The 27,478-nt window shown below is 40.8% G+C and overlaps 1 protein-coding gene across 6 annotated transcripts in view; it reads left to right on the top strand.

The window, feature by feature from the left end:
- The window catches only part of Fzd3 (frizzled class receptor 3), a 71,389-nt gene extending 50,758 nt beyond the window's left edge, over positions 1 to 20,631 (top strand). For 4 of the 6 annotated variants that reach the window (XM_076545219.1, XM_076545220.1, XM_006988786.4 and 1 more), the window contains 2 exons: positions 1,708 to 1,941; positions 9,466 to 20,631. In XM_076545219.1, the coding sequence (XP_076401334.1) occupies positions 1,708 to 1,941; positions 9,466 to 9,679 (448 nt within the window). In that variant the 3' untranslated portion in view covers positions 9,680 to 20,631. The remainder of the gene's footprint in view (positions 1 to 1,707; positions 1,942 to 9,465) is intronic. The other 2 variants (XR_013042491.1, XR_013042492.1) reach the window with 2 other exon arrangements.
- Positions 20,632 to 27,478: the final 6,847 nt, after the last annotated feature.

The following is a 27,478-nucleotide window of genomic DNA, read 5'->3' as shown; positions in this document are numbered from 1 at the left end:
TTTTCGTGGTCTGCCACACATGTGAAAAGATAGACTATTGCTCCGTTTCTAATTTAGTGCACATTAAAGGTTCATAACCTTAAATTCTTTCTTTTATTTAATTGTAGTCTGAAGCTGTTGAAAGAGCTAATTAAGAGTAGTGGTAATAGATAGTATCATATTCCTGATTTTAATGAAAATATTTCTGGTTAGCCAGGTGGTGGTGGCACACACCTTTAATCCTGGCACTCAGGAGGCAGAAGCAGGCAGATTTGTGTGAGTTCGAGGCCAGCCTGGTCTACAGAGTGGGTTCCAGGACAGCCAGAGTTACACAGAGAAACCTTGTCTTAGAAGAAAGAAAATATTTTTAGTGGTTCTTGATGTTTTCATTAAATATGATGCTGCTTTTAGAGGTGACATATTTTTTCTTTGTAAGAACTTATCTATTGGTACTCTATTATAAATATCAAGAATACATTAAATGGATTAAAGGACTAGATGTAAAGGACTCATCAAATACCTGTTTTCACCTGTCAGCCCAGTGCTGAGAAGAACAGGGACTGTTACAACCCTGTTAATTTGAGAACTTACACATACTTCCTCAATAAATGATCAAGGCTTTACATGTTGGGGTTGATTTTTTCAATCAACGTCATTTAATTTTAACTTTAGCTGATCCTCACAGATACTTTACAGTGATTTAACTCGATTTTTTGTTAATTCATCATAATGCACACCTATCTACTGCCCATCCTGCCATAACATTTAAAACTTTTACTTTTGATAATTTGTCCCTTTAAATTGTTTAGGACTCCAATGAATATTTGCTTAATTTAGATTTTCATATCACTTTGTTCTGAGGTTGACTACTCAGGTTTGTTCTAACAGGAGACTGCTGTTCCTGCTGCTGAGTCAAGATGGAGCCTTAAACTGCTCTTGAAAATTAAAATTGTATCCAGTTATCATGAAGCCATTATTACTTCTGCAGAGCATGAAATAAAACTTTTTCCTATCTTATCATTATTTTTAAAAGTATTTTGGGACCATGGGGGCTGGAGAGCTGGCTCAAGGGTTAAGAGCACTGACTGCTTTTCTAAAGGACCCGAGTTCAATTTCCCAGCACCCACATGGCAACTCACACCTGTCTGCAACTCCAGTTTCAGGAGACCCTGACACCCATGACAAAAACACCAATGCACATAAAAATAAAATTAAAAAAATATTTTGAGACCTAAAGGGTCACAGGTATCTTTAGCTAAAAGGGATTTCTTAGAAATAATGGACTTATCAGCCTTCATTTCATAAATAAAATGAAGGAAAGACAGGATAGTTACTTGCTGAGATCGCCTATGTGCTCACAAAACTGGAACTACAATCTTGATTTTCTTACTCTGTCACAGCACTTTAGAGCAGAATGGCATTGGGTTTATTTTGTTGTTGTGTTTTGACACAAGGTCTTATGTAGGTTAGCCTGGCTTTGAATGTGAAGATAACCTTGAACTTCTGATTCTCTTAGCTCAACATCCCAGATGCTAGGATTTCTGGCATCAGGCCCAGTTTTTGACAGAGATTTTTGTTACAGTCTGTCCTCTGTCAAAAATGTCACCTCAAATCGGCCCCCAAAGACTTAATTTGAGGAGCAGTTAATTTCAAGACGATCATCCACCAGTATTGTTTTGTTGGTCTGTAGGAATGTTTGTATCTTAAACTTCCTGTTGTATTGTGTAGGATAGTGAATGAGAGCCGGCAGGTGCTCCAGGAACCCGACTTTGCTCAGTCGCTCCTGAGGGACCCAAACACTCCTATTATCCGGAAATCAAGAGGAACTTCCACTCAAGGGACATCCACACACGCTTCCTCAACTCAGCTGGCCATGGTGGATGACCAACGGAGCAAAGCGGGGAGTGTCCACAGCAAAGTGAGCAGCTACCACGGCAGCCTCCACAGGTCACGTGACGGCAGGTGAGCCCTGGGGGCGCCGTAGTTTACTAGACAGGGGCCAGGTCTGAAATAGAGGTGGACCGTTCCTAAGCTTTCTTAACTTTCTGATTATAATTGTCCCAGATTAGGGGACTTAAAGCCAATCAAAGGACTTTGGGGTTTAGACAGACAGTATGACGTTACTGTAGGGCACTGAGTGGGAAGAAGGAGGACTGGTCAGTTTAGAAAGATGAATTTAGCCAGGCAGTGGTGTGGTGATATATTGTATACCCCAATATATTGTGAACGCTAATAAACTTTTTTTTTTTTTTTTGGTTTTTCGAGACAGGGTTTCTCTGTGTAGCTTTGCACCTTTCCTGGATCTCACTCTGTAGACCAGGCTGGCCTCGAACTCACAGAGATCTGTCTGCCTCTCGAGTGCTGGGATTCAAGGCGTGCACCACCATTGCCCAGCTAATAAACTTTTTTGAAAGATCAGAGAAACGGAACAAGCCATAGCCAACCTCACCTTGCCAAACCCTCAGCAGATCCTGTTTCCATGAATCCTTAGACTGAAATCCTCTGAGTCCTCACCCCTGAGGGTCTCAGTTGAACTGCTGCTTAGTTCCTGTCTCCTCATGCCTTATATACCGTTCTCCACCCAGGCATGTCACTTCCTGAGATTAAAGGAGAGTGTGCTTTCCAAGAAAAGGCATGAGATCTCAAGTGCTGGGATTAAAAATGTGTGCCACCACTGCCTGGCTCTGTTTCCAGTGTGGCCTTGATCTCATAGAGATCACATGGATCTCTGCCTCCAGAATGATAGGATTAAGGGTGTGTGCCACTGCTCTCTGGCCTCTATGTCTAATCTAGTGGCTGGCTCTGTCCTCTGATCCTCAGATAAGTTTATTAGGGTACACAATATATTGGGGTACACAATATAACACACAGTGGTGGTGCACACCTTGGGAAGCACAAATGGGTGGATGTCTGTGAGTTCAAGGCCAGCTTGGTCACAAAGGGAGTTCTAGGATGGCCAGAGTTATTACATAGAGAAATCCTGACTTGAACCCTCCCACCCCCAAAATAATGTGGATCTGAGGAGCTGTAGAGATAGATGGTTTAGCAATTAAAAGTACTTGCTGTTTCAAAGGACCTGAGTTCAGTTCCCAGCACCCACATCAGACAGCTCCAAACCATCTGCATCTCTCACTCCAGAGGATCCAACACCTTCACAGGAACCTGTACTCAGATGCACATACCTACATGCAGGCATGCACACATTAATATAATTAGAAATAATAAAAGTAAATCTTAAAGAGTATAGATCTAGAATGATAAAACTAGATTCCTTGCCTATAAAGGTGAAATAGTAATAGCCACGCCTTCTGTAATGTCATAAAAATTCAGTGAGATAATGTGCCAATTCACTAGAAACAGAGCCTGTGCCAGTGTCAGATATGTTGCGGTTATTAATGTTAATCAGCACATAAAGTAAAATATAAACATAAAGCAAAATATATTCCAGGGCTATGGAAGTGTTTTCTTAAGGAGCCAAATTGTAAACGCTTTAGTCTTTTTAATTAAAGTGGCAACCACTGCTCAGACCTCCTGTAGCAGTGTGTACTCAGATGAGCTTCATCTCAGTAGCCTTAGTTATAACCAGGAGTTAGCAGATGTGGCATTAAGTCCCTTTGTCAGCCTGCTATTTTGTGGGACGCTGGGGTTTAGACCCAGGGTTTGAGAATGCTAAGCAAGGATTTTACCACTGAGCTACATCCTAGTACCTGGTACCAAGCCCTTGTTTATTAGGTGCAGTGGAAGCAGAGACTAGGAGTGACTGTGATACCATGGAGACAGTTCAGAAAATGCTTCAGAGAGATGGCTGGAAGGAAGCCTGGATGTAGGGTTTGCATTAAGTTTGAGATTGGGATACTGGAGCTGGAAATTGCTTACGAGCCGCTGCATTAAGTCATTTGAGAGACAATGAGGGTTTATCAGGGAGGAGAGAGGCAGTGGGGGGAGAGGGGCAGCTGACTTAAATATAGATTTTTGTCCTTTAAGAAAACAAACATCAATGTGGGAAGGATGGGGAGGAGATAGGATGAGTGTTGCTGGGGAGGATGTAAATTATTCCAGCCACTGTGGAAATCAGTTTGGAGTTCCCTCAGAACACTAAAAATAGAGCTGCCTTATGACTCACCATTTGATTCCTGAGAAGATACCCAAAGCAATTCAAGTCAGCATACTATAGAGACACCCTCCTGCCTTAATTAAGGTTTTAATTGCTGTAAAGAGATACCATGACCATGGCAGCTCTTATAAATGCAAACCTTTAATTAGGACTGGCTTACAGTTTCAGAGGTTTAGTCTATTATCATTGGCAGGAAGCACGCAGGCAGACATAGTGCTAGAGAAGTAGCTGAGAATCCTATATCTTGCAGGCAGCAGGCAATAGACTGTGACATTGAATGGAGCTTAAGTAAAAGAGACCTCAAAGCCTGCCCCCATAGTTACACAATTCCTCCAACAAGGCCACACCTACTTCAACAAGGCCAGACCTCCCAATAGTGCCACTCCCTATGAGATTATGGGAGCCAATTACATTCAAAGCATCACACCCCTCTACCTATTCTTATTGCACTGCTGTTCAGAATAGCCAAGTTATAAAATCAGCTTTGATTTTCATCAACAGATGAACATATAAACAAAATGTAGCACATGTGCACAGTGAGGTTTTATTTAGCTACAAAGAAGGAAAAAATCATTCTTTTGCAGGAAAATGAGTGGAACTGCAGATCATCAAATTAAATGGAATAAGCTAGACAGCAAAAGACAACTCTTTTTTCCCTCTTATGCAGAACCTGGAGAGAGAGAGAGAGAGAGAGAGAGAGAGAGAGAGAGAGAGAGAGAGAGAGAGAGAGAGAGAGATCAAATTGTGTATAAGATTCTGTAGGATCTCAGAGAAGAGTAACATCTACCTCATTGTGGTTAGTTAGAAACAGCTTCCCAACAGATGGCACTTGTACTTTAAATAGCATTCAGAGGAGACACTCAGGAATGTATGACAAGGGAGCAGTGTGCACAGAGAGGAGAACAGGCCGATAAGTTTCAGTGCCTAGGTAAGACCAGAGCATAGTGTGTGTTGGGACTTCTAGGAGATGCAGCCATGCTGAGGATTTGGGTTTCTCTGACAGTGAGAGGCTGTTGCAGGACTTCGAGTACTAGGAAAATAAAGTCTGACTTGAACTTTAAAACAACCTGAAAAAGAAGAGTATAATGAAGCCATTGATTTGGGGTCTTAATTCAAGATGCTGATAAGGAGATAGGGTATAGGCAGAGTTTCTCTGTGTCCTGGCAGCTGCTCCCAAATAATCACACAGAAACTTACTATTAATTATAAATGCCTGGCCAATAGCTCAGGCTTGTTACTAGCAACCTCCTACATTTTAAATTAAGCCATATTTCTTATTTATACCGTGCTATGTGGTTTGGTACCTTTTCTCAGCATAGCAATTTCATCTCTCCACAACTCTCAATTCTGAGATGCCTCCCCTTCCTCTTCACACTTTTTTTTAATGTACTTTATCTATGAACTTTTGGTGATGATATTTGACATCCTAGTCTCATCCTTTTTAGTGGTGAATAAACATTATTATAGTATTATGTTTGTATGTGACATTCTGTGCATAAATATATAGAAAAGGAAGGTTTTTAATTTCTATATTCTAGGAGCATAGAGCCTGATAGAAAAGGTACAATACATACATATGAAGCAAAATTATGTGGGTGGAGTCTGTTGAAGGCATCCTGTATCTGAGTGAGTGAATATACACATAGGACTCTCTTCCATACCCAGAACTGTAGGGCAGATGTGAAAGGTTTCAAGACTACATTGAAACTAAAAGTCTGAACAAGGATTTCCATAATCCAAAAAGGCATCTCATGAAGACTTCCTTCTGCTTCAGTCAGGCTTCAACTGCATGTTAGTACTGTCTTCAAGCCGTCTTATTATCTCAAGGTATCCTGGCCACGGGTCACAGATTCCCAGAACTCACTTTGATTCACCACTTGGATAATTATTGATCTCCGTACTACATACACCTACATGTAAACATTACTTCAAAGAGTAAGTAATTGGTAGTTAGAGGACAGCTAGAAGAGAAAGGAGGTAGAAGTTTAGGAACAAGTGACCAGTCACATAAGTGCCCTGGCAAAGGAAAGTAGTGGAGTGAATAATAGCACACTACTGGACTGCAGTTGATTTAATTATGTAGATGAATGCTAGCAAGTAGTAAAGAGAATCGAAACGTAAACCACCGCTTTTTCACCAACTCTGGAGTGCCCTTACTGTATTTTTAACAGCAAAGTGACCATCCTAATATTTTGTCTAAACATACATTAAAACTATGTTTTATAGGCAGTGCTATATAAATTATGTATTTTCATATTGTATGGTATATAATCACATTGGTTTAAATGGCTTTTGAAAGGTACAGAAATTTGACAATTCCTACATATACAGTTTATATTAAACACTGTAATTAAATTTGTTTTCTTTATAGTTAGTTCCTATTTATTCATGGACAGAATATTTATACTTTAGAATTCTGTGATAGTCATGTTTCTCAGATGTAATTATACAATGTAGTTTTTCCTCTGAAAATGTGTTCTTTGGAGGTGGGGGCAGGAGTTCAGTCCCAACAGCACACAAAAGTGTCAGGCACAGATGGCACGTGCTTGTAATCTCCACACTAGGGAAGGACAACATCTGTGTGTGTATCTGTGTGCATGTGGGGCAGAAGAGGGCGTCAGATCTGGAGCTGGAGTTGCAGGCAGTTACGAGCTGCCTGCTGTGGGTGCTGGGAACTGAGCTCCGGTCCTCTGAAAGCCCCCTTTATATATTTTAAATGACTTGAGTGTTCTCTGCTCTTCTCCCTTCCACCCTCTGCCCCCTTTTCCTCTCTTCCCTTCTCTCTTCCCTTCCCATTCCTGCTTAAACCAGGGCCTTGCACATGGTAAGCAAGTACTTTACTATTAAATTTCTTTTCCCAGCCCTTTGTAGTGTGTGTGTGGTGTGTGTACTTGTTTGTGCATGTGTATATTTGTGTACTGTGTGTCAGCATTGGATGTCCTTAGTTTGAAGAACAATAATCATTATGCAAAATAATAATTTCAAAATAGATTCTAACAAGCCCATTGTAACGTATTTGCATTTGCAAGCATTCCGATTATTTTACCAAAACATGCAGTAAAAATGTAAATGTCTCTAGGTTCTAAATGTAAATTTAAGTGTTTGGAAACAGGGTAGGGTCTCTTGTAGCCCAGGCTGGCTTTGAAATTTACTGTGTAGCCAAAGCTGGGTCAATCTTCTTCCCTTCACCTTCCAGTCTCGGGGGTTACAGACATGTGCACCATGCCTGGCTGAAGTGTTTCATCATTAATAGGAGAAAATTTAAGAACACTTACATATACATCTGTCCTGGTTAGTTTTATGTCATCTTGACACAAGCTAGAGACATTTGGGAAGAGAGACTCTCAGTAGAGAAAATACCTCCCTCCATAAGACTGGACTACAGGCAAGCCTGTCAGGCATTTTTTTTTATTAGAAATTGACAGGGGAAGGCCATTGACAAGCACTGCTATAAAACTAGATGGCTACCTCAGTAGTGTTCATGAACCTTTCTTTCAGATCTTTTAATTTTTCAAATGATTGACCTTAAATCGTGGTATTTTTTATAGTTATGATAGGTAGGTGAATGATTTTTAAAGCAGTAGCTCTTCAGCTGCTTATAATGATTTATTTTAATAACTGTTAGGTTGACATGGTAGCACTTACCTTTAAGCCTAGCTCTTGGGAAGCTTAGGTAGGAAGATCTCTGTAAATTCAAGGCCAGCCTAGTCTACATAGTGAGCTCTGGAACAGCCAGGACTACTTAGAGACCTTGCTTCAAAAAGAAAGAAAGGAGAAAAGGGCGGGGGGTGGAATGAGACTGGGGTCCCTGCTCCATGGAAGGTCCCTTGCCCAGTATGCCCAAGGCCGTACTCTAATCCCCAGCACTACACGCAGACAGACAGACAAAACCCAGGATAGTTTGCAGTGTTCTGAGATGGCTCTTTTCTTTCCTTTGCAGTGCTGGGGATGAAACCTGTGGACTTTTATCTAGGCCAGCGTTGCACAGCTGTGCTGCATCTGTCTCTTGCCCTTGCATTTGAGACAGGGTCTCACTATGTTGCTCAGGCTGGCCTTGAGCTCTCTATTCTCTTGTCTCCTCATCCTGAGTGCTGGGATTATAGGCCTAGCAGACATTCCTGGCCCTGTTTACTTTCAGAAACATTATATTTAGGCAGGGCTTATAGTCCAGAGCCTCTTACACCCCATGCTATAAAAACAAACAAAAACAACATGTTCATTAAAGTCATCAAGTATGTATACTCAGTTCTCTTTGGATTTTATTATCCTAAATTATGTTTTCCAAAAGAGTGTGTGAGTATATGAACAAAAAGTATTTTAGAAAAGGCCTGTGGTGGCCCACACCTTTAATCCTAGCACTCGGGAGGCAGAGGCAGGTGGATCTCTGTGAGTTCAAGGCCAGTCTGGTCTACAGAGTTCCAGGACAGTCGGGGCTACACAGAGAAACCCTTTTTTGAACCCCCATCCCCTAAAAAAGATATGGAATATGGTACTTATCCTGAAAGAACTCACTGTTTAGCCAGAAAGATTGATAAATACCATATGAGCTCTATAAATGGACCAATAAAAAGTCTAGTTGGTTTTCATGACCTTGACTGGCCTAGAGCTAATAACTTCTCATCCCAGTGGCTGAGGTTAGTTTTTTCATTGTCATTGTTTTTTGTATTTTTATATTCTTGCCTCTGATGTGGTTCGTTAAGTTGGGATTGTGACAAAAGAAAATGTGATCAGCCCACGGTTGCATTTCTGGGTAGAAAAGCCAGCTGTGTGCAGAGCCCAGCTAGGGGACAAGGACTTGCTGATGAGAGAACCTGTTATAGGGTGTCAGCATGCAACTTCCAAGTAGATATAATTTCTACAAATTACCATCTTCACAGCTTTAAACCCCGAGGGAAAGAAGGAAGGTCATATAGAGATGACTGATCAGCTGGTAACTAGCCCGTCTAGATGCTGTGGACACAGATGCCACCAATGTTAGCAGCTCATTCCCTGGTGCTTCAGTGACACTTCAATTTCTCCTCCAATCCATTCATTCCCTCTTCCAACCCTTTGAGCCCACTGAATCTGATACATATTTGAGTAAGAAAATGATCTGTACTTAACACAGTTCCAAATGGGTCAGCCTTACTTACTTACTGTTTGCCCTTTTGCAGGGAATATGGCCTTCATCCTGACCTACATGGATTCTCTCTGTTAGCCATGTCAGATAATTCTACAGCATAATGAAATTACTCAAAATAATCGTGTCACTTACTGCTTTCTCACTGTTGATTTACTGAGCACTTCAATCACTAAGGCATTTTAATGAAAATCATTAGCATTACTTTCTGGTGTGTTCAGCTACTCACTTTCAAATCCACTCTACTGTGCAGGTACACTCCCTGCAGTTACCGAGGAATGGAGGAGAGACTACCTCACGGCAGCATGTCACGCCTGACGGATCACTCCAGGCACAGTAGTTCTCATCGGCTCAATGAGCAGTCACGACACAGCAGCATCCGAGACCTCAGCAACAACCCCATGACTCACATTACACACGGCACCAGCATGAACCGTGTTATCGAAGAGGACGGGACCAGTGCCTAGTCTCGTCTAAAGTGAAACTTGTGCTGTTGGAAGTGGGTTTTAGCCTGGGTCTTCGCATGGCTGGCTGCTGTAACTCGCTGTCATCCTGCTTTTAATCAGGCAGAGTGTGCCCACTGAGAAGGTAGATCTTTGCTTTTTGTGTCGCATCAAACTTGGCGTGTAAACACATCCCAAACACAAAAGAATCATGTCATCACAAAAATAATTCTTTCTAGGTTGTGAAGAGATGATTGTCTGGTAAGCATTTTTATAAACCCCCTTATTTTATATTTAGAAAAATCCTATATGTGTGGTGACTGCTTTGTAGTGAACTTTCATATAATATGAACTAGTGGTGAAATGACATTCTGGTAGCTCTGTTAATAAAACAAAGTTTCAGAATTAAAGAAAATTTCTATGCAAGGCTTATTTCTCAGATGAACACTAGGACTTTGTAGGTTTATTTCCACTGAGTGAGAAAAAGGAACTGTTTTTAAACTGTAGAAGACTGTGATAAGCCAGCAAGGGTATTAGCTAATAGGATCAAAGTGCCAGAAGAGTCCAGTTGGCCTGTGGGAGGTTCTCTCAAAGTCCGTAGTCTTCCCCACAGATATTCAGGATGTGGATGAATTAGCATTGGAGTAAAGGCAGAGATGAGCATTTCCCCTGCAGTTGTATTGTTTTTTACTTTTGTAAATATTACTTTTATGGGCTATGTTTTTATAATATCCATATGCATGATAGAGAAAATTTAATTTGTGGCCATCTTTTCCTAGGTAATTATATTGATTCATAGACAACTTCATGTTCAGATATGTTCTGTGGAGGCATGCAGTAAGATAAGCATCACACATTATAAGGGTTTTTAAGTGGTAAACAAATTACGAAATGGCAAAATATTTTCTCTGTATTCGTTGTTGTATTTTTCTACAGTGAGATGTGACCTTGCCAAAGCCATCAGACATTGATATCCAGGCCCTCCTATAGTGAGCTGATTGTCTGCACTGAACTCCCCAGGAGCCAGTTGGCTACTGCTTGTTCCCCACATTCCTGTTTTCAGTTTCTGAATCATTGTTTACATCTGAAATATATAATCTAAGTCCAAAGTGGTGATTCATTTGGGTTCTTGAAAACCATTGTAGCTAAGTGGAGCATGGTTACTCTTTCTGTGAATACCTTTAATCTAAAAAATATCAAGTGAAAAACACTTGACATTTTATCTTATAAAGCTTAAATGATTTAGGATATGAACTGTGAACTTTATTGGGTATGAAACTGATCAGAAAGAAAAATTCTGGAAAATGCTAATGTGTTCATTCAGAAAACACAGTGATCCCCAGCCCTGATTGCAGGTAAGACTCACTCTGGGAGCTCTCGTTAGCCAACATCTTTCTCTCAGGTGAGAGTTGATGCTTTAAAAACAAACAGAAGCTTTCCAGGTGATAATTAGCTAGCCAAACTTGAAGCCCATTCTTTTAAGCTCGCTTTCTCCTAATGATGGGCTGATGGTATCACTTTTGATCATGGGAAGATCTAGCCAGACTCAGTGATACGCTTTACATTGTTACCTAATATACTGTTGTTTCCTACTTTATTATCCATTATAAAATGCAGAATTCTCAATTCTCATCTCTGGAGAGTCTTACTCAATAAATCAGTAGGATTTCACAGATCTGTGTTTCTAAAAACACAGAAGATTCTTAGCAGGCTATCCAAGAATCACACTCAGAAAAAATTATTCTAGACTCTGGAGAGGGAGGCCTGGCTTTGCCATATGCTAGTTTTCAACTTTGAACAAGTCAGCCTCCTTGAGCCTAGCTCCCCTTGTTTGAAAATGAAGATTGAAGATGAATATCTACTCTACCTACCTCACAAAGCTGTCAAATTAAGATCAAATGAAAACAACCATATGGAAGCTCTTGGAAACTGTGAAGCATTATGAAATATGAGAGACTAAGATTCTTGAGGACTTAAGAGCTTTATTAGAGGTCTACTGTAGTACATTTCTTGACACATGCTTCTTCTTTCACCCTTTAAAATTAAGAGCTCCTACCTGACAGAAGAGCCAGTTTTCTGGTAGTCATGATTTATTTGTGTCCTGTTGCTTCTTCAAAGTATGTACCAGTAGAGATTACTCATTCTTCATAAAACACATTTGAGCATTTAGCCCCAAATGTTTTCTCTTCCTCTGTCCTCCTGTCTTTCTCCTTGGAACTGGAGACCACTCAGAGAGGCCTGAAGTCCCTTATAACTGACAGTTAGTAAACCCTTCCTTACGCCTTACAAGGCACAACTGATAACTTGTCTATAAATAAACCAGTAACTCAGGAAGTTTCTGTTTGAGAAGCTATGTAGAACAGCATGGGCAAACCCAAACAAACATCCACAGTCATAGGAAGTTGAGATAGAAATGCCAGTTTGAGCTCAAAGATGTCTTCTGTTACCATCTGCATTGCTACCAACTGCCGAGTGTTCAGTGGTTGTCTTTTAAAGTGGGACAGTGCAGACAGTGAAGTGAGCATTGTCATGAAAGGCTCACCTTGGTGCTTCCAGACTGTGTGCATGCACTTGCACCTCCTCCAAGCTGGTGGAGTTGTGTACGTGAATGTTGTTGGCCTGCAGGCACCTTCAACAGGCGCCGTCCTTCACTTGTCCTGCACAGTCTGCATAATGGTGTTTGTTTCAAGTAGCACTGTTCAGTTTGGGCCGTATTCTTTAGCATACTAGCACTATAGGTTAAGAATTTTTCATTCTTTTCTTTCTTTCTTTCTTTCTTTCTTTCTTTCTTTCTTTCTTTCTTTCTTTCTTTCTTTCTTTCTTCTTTTTTTTTTTTTTTTTTTTTTTGAAGAGACCATTGAAGAACTATAGCAGAACAGTGATTTCAAATCTTAACCTGCTTAAATTGACTTAACAAGTCTGGACAGTTTTCTCACCATATGAGTAACTTTAATTTCTGTTGTGATTGGCATATGTTAATACTTAGTGTTTTCTTTGTTCGGTTGACAACCAAGAAAATGATAGTTCCCCCAAAGTATTAATATATTATCAAAAGGGTTTTGAAAAGTACTTTGATTTTAGCAATATTGTTCTGTTCATAATTAGACAAGAGATCCAAGGCAATAGTCAACTCAAAACAGTAATTGGTTTCAGAGACGGTTGGTGAATAGTGATTAGCACGGGGCATAGTGTAGCATAGCTTTTCAGTAAATGATTAATGAACGACTGACGACACAGCACTCGGCTTAGACCGTGAGATTGTTCATGTGTCTGTTTGTGAATGACGTTTTTTAAAATCTGTGTAAAGTAGGAATTTTTTGATTTCACATAAAAACACAGGGGACAGAAGTTTTCTAGAACCTAGGTTTAAAAATGAACTCGTGATTCTTTTAAACTTCTTTTATGCCTTTTTGTGGCCAATTAAAATGCGAAAATCCTGGGTTTGGAGAAATGGTTCATTGGTTAAGTGTGCTTGCTGCTCTTCCAAAGGACCCAAGATCAGTTCCTAGCACCCTTGCTGCATGTAACTCCAGCTCCAGGGGATCGGAGGCTTTTCTCTGGCCTCCTCTGATACCAGCGCACTGTAGCAGATACACATGCACACATAAATTCAAAATAAAGTAAACTTTTCTCCAAGACAGAGTTTCTCTGTATATCCCCGACTTCAGTGTCCTGGAACTCACTTTGTAGACAAGGCTGGTCTCAAACTCACAGAGCTCTGCCTGCATCTGCCTCCCAAGTGCTGGGGTTAAAAGCGTGCACCACCACCGCCCATCTTAAAGTAAATTTTTTAAAAAATATGAAAAACATTTATTTAACTCAACTATATAGCCTAAAGTCTACATACATTTATATAAATTTGATTATCTATGGAAATGCATTGGCATTTGTGCATCTCTTCATAATTTTTCTTTTTCATTTTTTTGTTGTTCAAGTCATGTGAGTACTGGGAAAAGCTTAGGAAAACCAGACATCCCTCACTGGTTCACCAGACTATAATTGCATTCTCTAATTCTAATCCTGTTTATCTTTATTCAATAACTAAACTGGTACAGGATAATACTTTTCTTTCAATATCCAAATCTTCTGGGAAAAGACAATGTTAAAAGTCTGCGTAGAGCCAACCATCTTAATAGACAGGGGTGTTTGGTTAGCCTACAAAAAACAGTGTATGTCAATGTGTTTATTCCTGTGTTCTCTAAGTAGAAAATCTGGATATGAAGTTTTTTTTTAAAGTTTTTCACTAATATTTTGGTCAAGGGCCAAGCCAGTACAAAATCCATTAAGTTCAATCTATTTAAATGTATTGAAGGGTACTTATCTTTAGCTTTTATTTAAATAGCCACCTAGAAACCTATCTTGTCCTTTTCATGGATGTTTTTGTTGGTATGGTAGAATTGTTCATAATTTATTCTAGTTTTATTAACCACTACATCATTTTCCCTTGGTTAAAAAAGTTTTTTGCTTTTTAATAATTCAAAAGTTTAAAATTTGGTGGCATACACCTTTAATCTCAGCACTTGGGAGGTAGATGCAGGAGGAGCTCTGTGAGGTTCAGACCAGCCTGGTCTACAGAGTGAGCTCTAGGGCATCCAGGGCTGCCTAGGAAGACCTTGCTTAAAAGATAAATTAAGGAATTAATTAAGGTTCTGTGTTCTGTTATTCTGCTCATTACCACTCACTATTAAATTAGTATTTTCAAGGTCTTTTTTTTTAAGCTTATTATATTTCCTGAAGCAGATAAATATCTAATCAAGCCTGCTCATATTTGTAAATTGCAGATGTCTCTTTGTTTTATGCTAACTGGCTTTTCAAAATTTAGAACTCAGTGGTTTTGTTTTGGCCAGATTTTATTTAATAACTAGTAAGAATGCATTGTTATTTTTAAAATATCCTAGGATTTTGAGTCAGGAAAGCTGATATCTAGTCTTGCCTCCCTTTTCAATGAGCTGTGTAACTCCAGACCAAGCGTTTTTGTTTGCAGTTGAAGGGAATGAGGGGTTAGATTAGGAGTCTCACATTCCCCTGAACTCTCATTTGCTTCTCCCTTGACCATTTGATAGTCACTGCTGGAGCTCACTTGCGTTCTCTTCCCGTAAACTGTGTGTTCTTAATCAGCTTACACAGCTGAGGCACCCTCAGGTGGGTGTGATGAGAGGCATTCGTAGTTGGATGTGGTTCTGTTGCTGCAGTGCCAGGGCATAGACTCCTGGACCCCCTGTGTCAGAAAAGCGTCCTGCCTCTGAGCTACACCTCCAACCCCATTCATGTGCTCATCTCCAAGTCTTAGGTGTGCATCCCAGGCTGGCTTTGAACTTGTAGTTCTCCCCCTCTGCCCGCCAAGTGCTGGGATTTCGGCTGTGCTACCACGCCCCAGCTTAAGTGAGTTTTAAAAGAGGGAAATTGTGTTACATATAATAAAAGTGAAAGAAGTTACAAATGCCAGACATGGACTTATTAATGGAAAAAAAAACCTCCTTAAACATCAGCATAAACATATTAAGTTGATAAACATAAAAGAAATGACATATTTTGTGGTCTTTGTTATCTTAGTTATGAATATTGGTATTTAGTTAAGACCTCTTACCAGATGCATTCTGTAGTGCTGTAGTGTAGTTCATTGGGAGAGTTCCTCCCCAGTGTGTTCAAAATAAAATGGTGAACAGATCAGTTACAGCACTGGCTCCTTTGCTGATTAAAAGACTGTCAGGTTTAACCAACATTCAGATGATTATAAAAATCTATTATTGCTGTTGTTTGTTTTGTTTTTTAAGACAGGATTTCTCTGTGTAGCCCTAGATGTCCTGGAACTTTCTCTCTCTCTTTGTAGACCAGGCTGGTCTCGAACTCAGAGTCCCACCTGCCTCTGCCTCCTGAGTGCTGGGATTAAAGGTGTACACCACCACCACTCAACTTGATTATAAAATCTAAAAGAACGCAGAGAAATCGAATAGAATTTTTCCCTGTAGTCATTACTTTTTTTTTTTTTTTGGTTTTTCGAGACAGGGTTTCTCTGTGTAGCTTTGCGCCTTTTCCTGGAACTCACTTGGTAGCCCAGGCTGGCCTCGAACTCACAGAGATCCGCCTGCCTCTGCCTCCCGAGTGCTGGGATTAAAGGCGTGCGCCACCACCGCCCGGCATAGTCATTACTTTTTAATCTGCCTCCTCACATTCATTGAATAAGTGTAGCTGTCAGGTTGCCTGACTTAAAATACTAGCAAGATTGGAATTTAGCTCAGCAATAGACAGGACCCTGGGTTCATTGCCAGCCTTGAAAGCACAACTCACAAAATATTGTTAAAGATAAACGTGATTTGTTATTGTTAATTTGTCCTGGCTTGGCAGAAAATATTACCATAAAGACTCCTTAATTATCTCTACTAGGGCCAGTGAGATGACTCAGCAGGTACAGGCACTTGCTGCCAAGCCTGACGTGGAGTTCCATCTGAGATCCATATGGTGGAAAGAGGGAACAGACTCCCACAACTTGTCCTCTGACCTCTACATGTGAGCTGTAGTGTACATGTGTGTGTAGAGTGTAGGTGCGTGAGTGTGTGTGTGTGTAGACAGGAACACACATACACGCCATCAATAAATACAACAAAATTTTTAAGTATTCTTTAGTAAAACATAGAGATTCCAGTAGCTCCATCCTGTCAACGTCTTGTAAATTGGTGATGCTTTCCAAGAACTGGATCAAGGAGATCCCAGGGGCCTTTTTTAGTTCTAGTTTATGTGCGTGGATGTTTTGCCTGCATCTGTGTTTGTGTGCCACTTGCATGCCAGGTACTCAAGGATGCCAGAAGAGGGTGCTGGATCCCTGAAAGTAGAGGTACAGAGGGTTGTGAGCCACTTTGGGGGTGCTGGGAATCTTACCCCAGTCCTCTGAAAGATCAACCTGTGCTCCTAACCACTGAGCCATCTCTCCAACCCACCCATTTACTTTTAAAGCTCATTTTTCTTTGCTCTGACTGTCCGTATCAGTTCATACAATGTCTTGAATGCTTTGTACTGTAGATTTACAGTGTGCAGTTGGGTTTGAAGTCTGGTGAGTACATAACATTAGAAGGAGATATAGGTTGGTGTACTGGTTTCTAGTTTCTAACTATGTCAACTTTGTAGCCCCCACCTCCCACCCCATTTTGGTTCTGGTGAACAAGAAAGGCCTCTCATATGCTAGGCAGTCATCTACCACTGAGCTATATTCATCCTCAGCTTCTGATAGGATTTTCTTAGCCATACTTGGTTCCTTGTCTTAGGTCTTTCACTGACTTCCAGTAATTAAATTAGATGCTCAGCCTCTCACTCAGAGATTCCTGTATGGCCATATGCTGCATAATGACAATTTAGTTATTTTTAGTTAAGAGCCACAAGGCAGCCCAAGGCAGGAGGATCACAAGTTTAAGACCTGTTTTAGACCTCTTGCCCTACAGCAGTGGTCCCTAGGGTCATATCACTTAGTAACAAAATAGGCATGTGATTTGGCGAGTGCATGCTTCGATGCTGCAAAGTGACCCAGTTGCCTAGCAACACATTTCTCAAATGTATCCTGCCATTAACCATGACTGTTATAATTTTTAAATTGTCTCTAAAAACAACACATTTATTTTCAGTTTTCCTTCTCTCCAAGTCCTTGTTGTTGCACATAGTGAATCTGAAGTCCAGTTTCAGTGAATATTTAGAGGATTGATAATGAGAAGGAAGATATGTAAGAAAAACCAAGTGACCCTAGAGTGATTTAGAGTTATCCATCTTAGATTTTTCTGATTGCTTAGCTATTCCTTCCACCCTCAGTTTTGGAAAGCTGGCAAATAGCTTCCCTCAGCCCTGTCTCAGATCATTTCCCAGAACTAATCCTGTCAGCAGAAACATTGAATATGAAATCTTTTTTTTGTAAGAGAAAATCAACACAGTAGGTTTTTACATTGAGCTGAGATGAATATGCCTTGAAAATAAGGAAAGTGTGAAATTGTTTAAATAATAAAAAGGACTCTCTAGTGTGAAAATGTTTGTCTAAGCTAAGTGTGGCAACACACCCTGGAATCCCAGTCTTTGAGATGCTAAGACAGAAGGGTTATAAATTTAAGGCCATCCTGTGCTGCATGATAAAATCTAGGCCAACCTGAGCTACATAGTGAGACTGTGTCTCAAAAACCAAGTAAAGAGGAGAAAGGTGTTCAGCATCTGGAAATTCTCTTGTCAGTGAGTATTATTTCTTGTATATCTTAGCCATGAATTGGAATAAATCTGAATTCTTTATTGTTTCTCTTTTTATAGTATTCCACCTTCCCCAAACTATCCAGCTTCTCATGTTTTGCTTGTTTTATTATTTCCATTAGAACGAGGGCATTGTCTGCTATTAGGGCCTTGCACATACTAGGCAAGTATTCTGACTCAGTTCAGTCTTTTGTGTCAAGCATCAAGGCCTTGAACTGGCCATGTAGTCCAGGCTAGCCCAAAGCTTTCAGTCCTGCCTGGGCCTCCTGAGTGCCAAGACTGCAGGTATGAACTGCCCATCATGTAGGACTTTTCATGTGCTTAACTTTTATTTTTATTTTTCCCTCCCTCCCTCTCTCCCTTCCTTCCTTTTTGATGTGTGTGTCTGTGTGTGTTACTAATGATTGAACTGGGTCTTTCATACACTATCCAAGCCTCCTGCCACTGAACTGTATCTCTGGTTTTACCAACTTTTAATACCAACTTCAATACCAACTTTTCTGCTCTTATTTTCAACTTCTGGATTTTGTTTTTGAGTTTTATTTTCTCAAAGTGTGAAATTTTGTTTCATCATGATAAAAATACACCATTGTCACCAAACTTTCTCCCCTCCTCCAGCTTCCAAAGAAAAGTTCGTCACATTCGCTCATTTTGTTTGTAGGAACTATTATAAAATCTAATTCTTTTTTTTTTTTTTTTTTTTTTTGAGACAGGATTTCTCTGTGTAGTTCTATGCAAAATCTAATTCTTAAAAATTAAAATTTTAAATGAAGAAATTATTGTTTTCAAGCCCAGCATGTTGATACATGTCTATAATCCCAGCATTTAGGAAGCTAACTAAGGCCAGAGGATAGCAAAGAGTTCACGGTAAGCCTGAGCTTACCTGTCTCCAAAACAGGACGAGACTTTGTGATATTTTAATCTGATGGTCAGTTTGGAGGATTACTAAGAGGAAGAGTTATCTGTGGTTAGTGGTTATTTCATTTTCTGTAGTACAGAATATCTAAACCCCATATTTGTTTCATGAGCTGGCTCTTACTCTCTTGTCTCAGCAGACAGTCCTTGTTTCCTGACAGCCAACCATCGCAAGGTCCTTGCTGTCTGAATAATTGGAAAATATTCTTCCAAACATGTGAAGTTACTGGCTTGGGGATGAAAAATAACCACGTTAGCAATTTCGTGATGTATATTAAAGGAACAACCAAACAACAAGGTATTTAAAGAGACAGGTTCTTTTCATCCCTGCCCTTGCGGGCTGTCACAGTAGGAGACTATGAAAGCTCTTAGGTCATCTCAAGAGCCGCTGCTTTGTCTTGTTGAATTCACCTTCTTAAAGATATTTTATCAATTTGAAGCAAATGCCTTGGAGAATACTTAAGTTACATAAACTTCACTAAATCTCTGTTTGCTTTTCAAGCTTTTCTAAGCTGACATACTGTCATAATGTCAAAGGAATAATCAATAAATACCATTCGGAGGCAGAATAATCCCCCAGAGTGATATGTACTCTATTTTTGCTAACTACTGAGTTTTATGCCCCTGATAGACACTCTGAAATAATGAATACCATGCTATACAGTCAACACATTTTCCATAAGCTCTCATTTAAAGATTTTCTTTATACTTACATTTCTGGTTATAAGAACAAAAGTATATGAATATAAACACACATGCAAGAATTTGAAACTCTCACACAGGAAATCCCAATTTTATGATCCAAAAGGTACAAATTAGGTTGTTTCAAACTCAGACTGAATTGCCCCATATCATTGTGAATAATTAAGATGACTGGTAGAAATTGTTGTTCAGTACCCAGCATACTCTAGAGTTGCCTGGGTGCCTTTTGATGCATTCTTAAGCTAGAGAAAGGTACTTTGATTTCAGTAGAGACTTGGTGCACTTCTACCCAGATGATCCACTCAAATGATGCTCTGGGTGAGCCCCACTCTATCTGCCCTGTCCCCAAATGCACAGCCTGAAATCTTTCTACTTCTCTCCTAGTCCCAGCTGTTCCAATCAACATGTCTAAAGTATGACCCACTTCAAGTGTCAGGAATAAGGAAACTTAGACAATTCATACTAAATTATTAGTGAGTATAATCTTACTGCTTCAAGAGAAATCTGCATCAACAACAGACATCAACTTGGGCAGTTCTGCTCAGTGATGGGAAATTTACAGATGAACGCTGTCCATGCCTGCTCAAAAAAAGACTTTCCCTATTTCCTGGTTAGCAGTTTTCCAAGGGATATGAAGGCGGGAAAAATACTCCTTTTTCATTATTCCGAAGCTTATTTTTAAATAACTGGTACTTAGCAATTTAGTTTTTAAAATGGTATTCTGAATTAAATTGCTGAGGTGATTCTAAATTCTAAAACTAACCTTGTTTTATCACAAAAACATCTAGTTAGAAAGTGTTTGTGATGAAGACTTGTATCTTGTGGCATTAGTTCTTCATGTTTCTTCTCCATGCGTTGGCTAAAACTGTTGATGTCCAGATGAATGGACAGTCGCTGTTGTTGGGTCTGTGTAGGGCAAGCACACCCAGTTAGAGCATGGACTGTACTTCACAGTAGCTGGATGTGCTTTGCACTCTACTGTTGTAGATTTATTTTGTTTACAGTAGACTGATGTCGGTTTTGTAAATGTTTTTCTTAGCACTTTAACTGTGAGTGTAAAAACTGATTTTAAATGTAGTGGCTGTATATTTTGGTTATAAACTGGAAATTTTTAATAAAACTAAATAATTTGTTCTCTTTTCTGTCATTAGTATATTATTGAATACAATTTCCTATGTCATTGTCCAGACTTAGTCTAACGGATCACACTACTTCTTTACAAGTTAGGTTTCAGGGGGCTGCTCTTCCAGAGGACCCAGGTTCAATTCCCAGCAACCACATGGAGCACACAACCATTTGTAACTCTAGTTTCAGAGGATCCAACCCTCTCTTCTGACCTCTTGGCACTAAGTATGCATATGGTACACAGGCATACATGCAGGCAGAACACCCATACACATACACTGAAATTTAACTTCCAAAAAGAAGTTTCTTGGGCCGGGCGGTGGTGGCGTATGCCTTTAATCCCCCAGCACTTGGGAGGCAGAAGCAGGCGGATCTCTGTGAGTTTGAGGCCAGCCAGGGCTACAGAGTGAGTTCCAGGAAAGGCTCCAAAGCTATACAGAAACCCTGTCTCAGAAAAACCAATCAATCAATCAAAAAATAAATAAATAAACAAAAGTTTCATATTTAATTTTTTACAGTATTTCTATTACATAAGAAACATTAACCTGGGATTTAGAAATATATAAAAACACATCTATTGGGAGAATGATCTGTGATAGCCATTCAGTTCCGAATAAGTGAATTTAGGGATTTAGCAAACAGAAGTAAAAAAACAAATAGTGAGCAGAGAGACATCCGTGTGGGAGCTTGCAGCATCCAGCAGAAATGACTGGAGGTTTCCAATTGAGAATTCCCGGCAGAACTGTCTGCCCACGGCAGCCCGGGAGTTCACTAGTGCAGTTTGTATTACACTGTCCTCTTTTATATTTCCATTTTTATCAATATAGGCAAGATACGTATCTCTGCCCATTGTTGTATCTCTATTTCAATAGAATAGAGGCTCAGTAAATACTGGCTGAAAAACATACCAACAGTTTTCTCAGAAGCAGATAATTTCTTGTGTGAATCTGTTTTCAAACACAGGAAGGCAGACCAGGACTTAAGGTACCATTAGTAGTTAAAAGAGACCTTAGAAATCATAAGATCCAATCCCAGCACTCAAGAGGCAGAGGTGGGTAAATCTCTGTGAATTTGATGCCAGCCTGGTCGACATCGTTCCAGGCCACCTAAGGCTACACAGTACCAGTCTTGAAAAGAAATCACAAGGTCTGCACTCACTTCATGAACACACACTAAAACTGGAATAGTGCAGAGGTTATCATGGCTCCTGCCCAACGGTAACATGTAAATTCTGTTTAAAAATGAAATCCTAAAGTTCACCTGCCTCCCAGTGCAAAAAGTCCTCAAAATCTTCTACTAGCCTTAGACTGGAGATGTCAGTAGCCTACTGCTCTGCAAGGTCTTGGTGCCACCTTGTGATGAAAAGCTTCCTGTAAGTTGAGTGTAAAATGTCCCTTTGCCGTTCGTTCTGTTTTAGAGCTACAGGATAATTCTTTCCTAGGTACTTCCTCCAATGTTTCTGCAAGCAAGACATGTCCTGTTCTCCCTGCAACATCCTATGAGGCTGTGGTTGTCTTTTTCCAAAATACCTCTAGTACGAATGTCCACAGAATATCCACCCACCTCTGGTTTCATGAATCAGTGAAGGGCTGGACACTGTCTTCTCTTCACGGTCCTTTTAATTCTAAATTTACCTTGAAACTGTTTCCAATGATTGAGGAATCTAACCATCCATACCATGAACTCTGTAGGTACAGATGTTCATCAGTTGTTGAAACTCTATTTTCAACAGGCACCTGAAGGATGTAACCATCCATACCATGAACTCTGTAGGTACAGATGTTCATCAGTTGTTGAAACTATTTTCAACAGGCACCTGAAGGATGTAACCATCCATACCATGAACTCCGTAGGTACAGATGTTCATCAGTTGTTGAAACTCTATTTTCAACAGGCACCTGAAGGATGTAACCATCCATACCATGAACTCTGTAGGTACAGATGTTCATCAGTTGTAGAAACTCTATTTTCAGCAGGCACCGAGTGACTCCCTGCTGTGCACCAGGCATGTGAACCAACTACTCCTTAGTATCCCATCAGTCCACTTCCAGACAAAATACTTAAGATGGAAAACTAGACGAAATCATTGTTTGCTGACTTGAAGGGGTTCGCATTCCAGGGGGAGTGGGAAGGCTTAGTTTTATTATGTGTTTTGTGTTGTTTGCTGGTCAACTTGGCCAATGCTGGTTGCTACTGGGTTGAGTGCAACCATAATGCATGTGCTAGAGCACACAGGTACATGTCCACAAGTTTCTTCTTTCCAAAATGAAAATACTGGGCTAAGCCAGTGGCTTTTAACTGTGGGATCCTTTCATCAAATAATAGAGTTTTTAAAATCAACTCGGGGTCTGGAGATATGGCTCGGAGGTTAAGAGTGTGTACCATTCTTCCAGAGGACCTGAGTTTAATTCCCAGTGCCCGCACCAGGCGGCTCACGACCACTTGTAACTCAAGCCCTCTCTCTTCCCACCCTCCCTCCCTCTCTCTCTCCAATACATCTATTTAAAAATTTCTAAATCCAGCCGTTGGTGGTCATACACATCTATTGGAGGCCAGCAGGGTGATTATATATAGCAAGGCCCTATCTCCAAACACTCAGACCGACATATGAGAACACTATATAGATATGTGTATATACACAAGAGAGTGATTCAATAAGGAAGAAATCTGAGTAAGACAGGTTGTAGCTATCAAACCAGTTTCCTGGTTTTGATGCTGTATTGGGAGAAACTGGGTGTAGGTATTGTGGGGGTCTGAATGAAAATGCGCCGTAGGCTCAGGGAGTGGCACTGTTAGGAGATGTGGTCTTGCTGGAGGAAGTGTGTCACTGGGGGTGGGCTTTGAGGTCTGAATGCTCAAGCCAGGCCCAGTGTTCGGCTCTCGCTGCTGCCTGCAGATCCAGAGGTAGAGCTCTGAGCTCCTCTCCAGCATCATGTCTGCCTGCACACTGCCAGGCTTCCTGCCGTGATGAGAACGGACTAAACCTCTGAAAAGGTAAGCCAGCCCCAGTCAAATGCTTTCTTTTGTAAGAGTTGCCTTGGTCATGGTGTCTCTTCACAGCAATAGAAACCCTAACTAAGATAGGTATTATTTCTTAAATTGCATTTAAATCTATAATTATCTCAAAATGAATACTTCAGCAATGTATTGTTTTCTTTGTTTTGTTTTGTTATTATTGTTGTTTTAGAGTTTCTTGCTATGTACCCCCGTCTTCTAGGTTCTCCTGATCTTTCCAAGTATTGAGATTACAGACATGAAACACCACACTTGCCTGTCTCTAAATTTTTTAAGTACTAAATTAAGATGATTTTTAGATTTTTTCTAAAATCTTCTAACTTGTGCCCCATTTTCTTCCTTCCTTCCTTCCTTCCTTCCTTCCTTCCTTCCTTCCTTCCTTCCTTCCTTCCTTTCTTTCTTTCTTTCTTTTTTGTTTTGTTTTTTCAATATAGGGTTTCTCTGTGTAGTTTTGATGCCTGTCCTGGGTCTCACTCTGTAGACCAGGCTGGACTCGAACTCACAGAGATCCACCTGCCTCTGCCTCTCGAGTGCTAGGATTAAAGGCGTGTGCCACTACCGCCCAGCACCCCATTTATTTTCTATCTGCTTTTTTCCTTCAATTGATTTAAAGAATGTATTAGCAATTGTTATATAGAGGTGTGATCCATTCTCACCTGACCCTCCAAACTTAATATTCTGAAAAGAAAATTAGACTCTGCTAATACATCTGTGCAAAGAAAGTAGCCCTCAACAGCACATGCCAGTCTCCTGCGTCCTCTAAGTCTCTGAGAAAGAACAATTCAGAATTCAAACTGCACAGCAGCTTCTCCCCTTGTGGCAGACTGCCACCCCATACACACTCAAAAGATGCCTGGTCTGTAGTCCCCAGGACCTAGGATATTCCACCTTATTTGGCAAAGGGACTGTTCTGGTTTGCTTTTGTGCTGCTGTGGTAAGCATAAATAACCAAAGCAACCTGAGGTGGAAAGAGTTCATTTCTGCTTACAGGTCTCTCATCACACAGGAGGGCAGGACAGGAATTTAACACAGAATTCCTGTCCATGGAGAATAATTCTCCATAACCATGGAGAATGCTGCTTACTGGCTTGCTCCCATCCTAGGCTCACATTCATCAATTTTTTTTTAATGCAGCCTAAGCCCACCTGCCTCAGGATGGTATGAATCACAGGGTTGGATCCTTGTACATCAATTAGCAATAATAATAATAATAAATTTTTAATTAAAAAAAAAGACCTACAGACATGCCATAGGCCATTCTGATAGAGGCAGTTCCTCCATTGAGGTTTCTCTTTCCCAGGTCCATCACATTGACAACCAAGATTAGCCGTCACAGGGGCTTTGTAGGTGTGTATAGGGAGACTGTCCTGGGTTATCCATGGGGTCCCAATCTAGTCACATGATTTGGCTAAAAAAAAATCAAAATGTTCTTGGCCTTGATTAGAAAGAGGGGTAAGAAAGATGCCACATTGCAAGGACTTACCCTATGTCTCTGGCTTTAAAGATGGAAGAAGGATGCACAGTGGGTACAGTGGCCACTCAGAGCTGAGGGCAGCTGTCAGTGACAGTCAACAAGAATGAGGAGTGAAGTACTCCCCATCCTCCCCTCCAGAAAGGAAGTGCTGGCACCTTAAATTTAAGCCCCCGAGACCTTGAACTTCAGAGCCACGGAACTGTAGGGTAGCTGACATGTGTTGTTCAGCCCCTGCAGTGGGAATTACTTGTTAGAAGAGCAATAAAAAATGAATAGGCTGAACCTCACACTTGCAGGTCTGCAAACTGTAGGCAGTTAAACGAATGAGTAGTGGGAAGTGGCCCAGGGACTCCATTAAGAGTCGAACAGTTCGCAGAGCCGGCCAGTTGCGGTGATGTTGGCTGTTGACAGGATGGAGATTCGGTAAGAGCAGCCAGGAAGGGGGGAGGACTTCCCACCATTTCTTTTCTTATGTTTGGTTTTCAAGACAGGGTTTCTCTGGTAACAGCCCTGGCTGTCCTGGAACTCGCTTTGTTGACTATGGCCTCAAACTCAGAGAGATCCACCTGCCTCTGCCTCTCAAGTGCTGGGATTAAAGGTGTGTGCCGCCACTACCTGGCTTCCTCCTACCCCCATTTCTAAATCAGTTTTCTTCCCATTTATTTTCATAGCTCGAGACTCCCATTCTTTGTGCTCTCCTCCTCCAAAACTGCTCCATTTCCTCTGTTCATTTAATCAAGCACGTGCTTGCATCTACCCTGCACTGCCACCAGCAAATGTGGCCGTGTCGGAAGGATGCCGGACCTTAGGAAAATACTGAGATTTTCAAGTATGCTGAGGATTGGAATAAGTAGGGAACACAGCACTCTTGCCTGGTCTCTGTGAGCTGGGCAGTAGTCACAAAAGAGAATTATATGTGCAGCCATTTATCTTAAAAGGCAGAACCCCCAAAGTCAGGCACTTGAAAGTGTTTTTGAAATATTTGGACACGGGGAGCTCTTGGCTAAGGTCCCTAATGAGTCACTGTCATCTGCTCTGCCACCAGAGACTGAACAGTGAATCCTTTTCATGCCTTGGTAGATTGCTCAAGTCTAGCATTGCACGGGACTGCTGCGAAGCCTTCAACCCCCACATACGTCAGATGAACTGCCGGGTAATGAATACACCAGGAATATCCAAACACTGCGCATGACCGGGATCAACCGATCATATATATTTTCGGAATTTTTTAACAGCAGACTTGTTGGAAAAAGTGTTTGCTAAATATGGGAAATAAATGCATGTGCTAAGTCTGTAGGCAGCGTCTGCTTTCCCATATGTCCAGGAGAGAAGTTGTTCTCTGGCAACAGATTGGACACGGTTGAGCCTGTTTAGAGGAGCTGTCGATGATGCACATGCCCCTCAGCCACCAGTGGAGGACAGTCCGAATGATCCTTGGTCATAATGACGAGACAGGTCCCAGGGTGAGGATGAGCATTTCTGAAAATCCCCAAGGCCACAAGGCTACAGGAAATTGCTTTCTTCCTGGAGCCATGGCTATAGTATTAAAGTTAATTAACAAATCCGGAGGTCCTCAAGCAAACGAAATCCCTTCTGTCTAAAAACCCTTCCTTCTCCTGTTCATTGAGAGGAGGTATTTTGCAGAAACAAGACTTAATTGAGTGGGAGTCTGTTTTAGATGTCATAGTTGTAATTTTTCAGAGTGAAGGGTCATATTTATACTGGTTTTTTTCTTGTCTATTGGTGAAAGGTATTTTAGGTAATGTTTCAAGGCTCTATGACCATTCAGATACATCCATTCTTTCATTCAATAACTATTTGTTTACCTACTCCTTACTCCAGGTAGTAAAACTGGTTTGAAAAAGAAAATGACAGTTTCTGCTCTTGCAAAGCTTACGCGGTGGTGACTAAGCATTCGACACTTAGTACTCGATGCCACTTCACACAAAGCATGATGGGAGCACAAATGTGGAAGAAGTTACCTCTTCCGTAAAAAACGAATGTCTTTTTACAAAGACTCTTATAGAATATGAATGATGGGAGATTAAATCAGCAATTGTTTCTTGATTACGTTCTATTTGCTGGGATTATGCTGTCTCGGCTGTGTTCTGTTGTTCTAACAGAACACTTGATACTGGATAATCTATAGAGGTTTATTTAGGATATAGTTCTGGAAGCTGGAAGTCCAAAATTGGGTGGCTGTATCTGCCTGGCTCTTAGATGAGAGTCCAATGTTGCTCCGTCTGTGGAAATAAAGCAGATGGGCAAGTGGGCACCTGCAAAGAAATCTCTGTTTTTGTTTTTCGAGACAGGGTTTCTCGGTGTAGCTCTGGCTGTCCTGGAACTTACTCTGTAGATCAGGCTGGCCTCGAACT

This window comes from Peromyscus maniculatus, chromosome 9, assembly GCF_049852395.1.
Source record: "Peromyscus maniculatus bairdii isolate BWxNUB_F1_BW_parent chromosome 9, HU_Pman_BW_mat_3.1, whole genome shotgun sequence".
Taxonomy (NCBI): domain Eukaryota; kingdom Metazoa; phylum Chordata; class Mammalia; order Rodentia; family Cricetidae; genus Peromyscus; species Peromyscus maniculatus.
The sequence above is the reverse complement of the archived record's forward strand: the minus strand, read 5'-3'. Positions and strand labels throughout refer to the sequence as shown.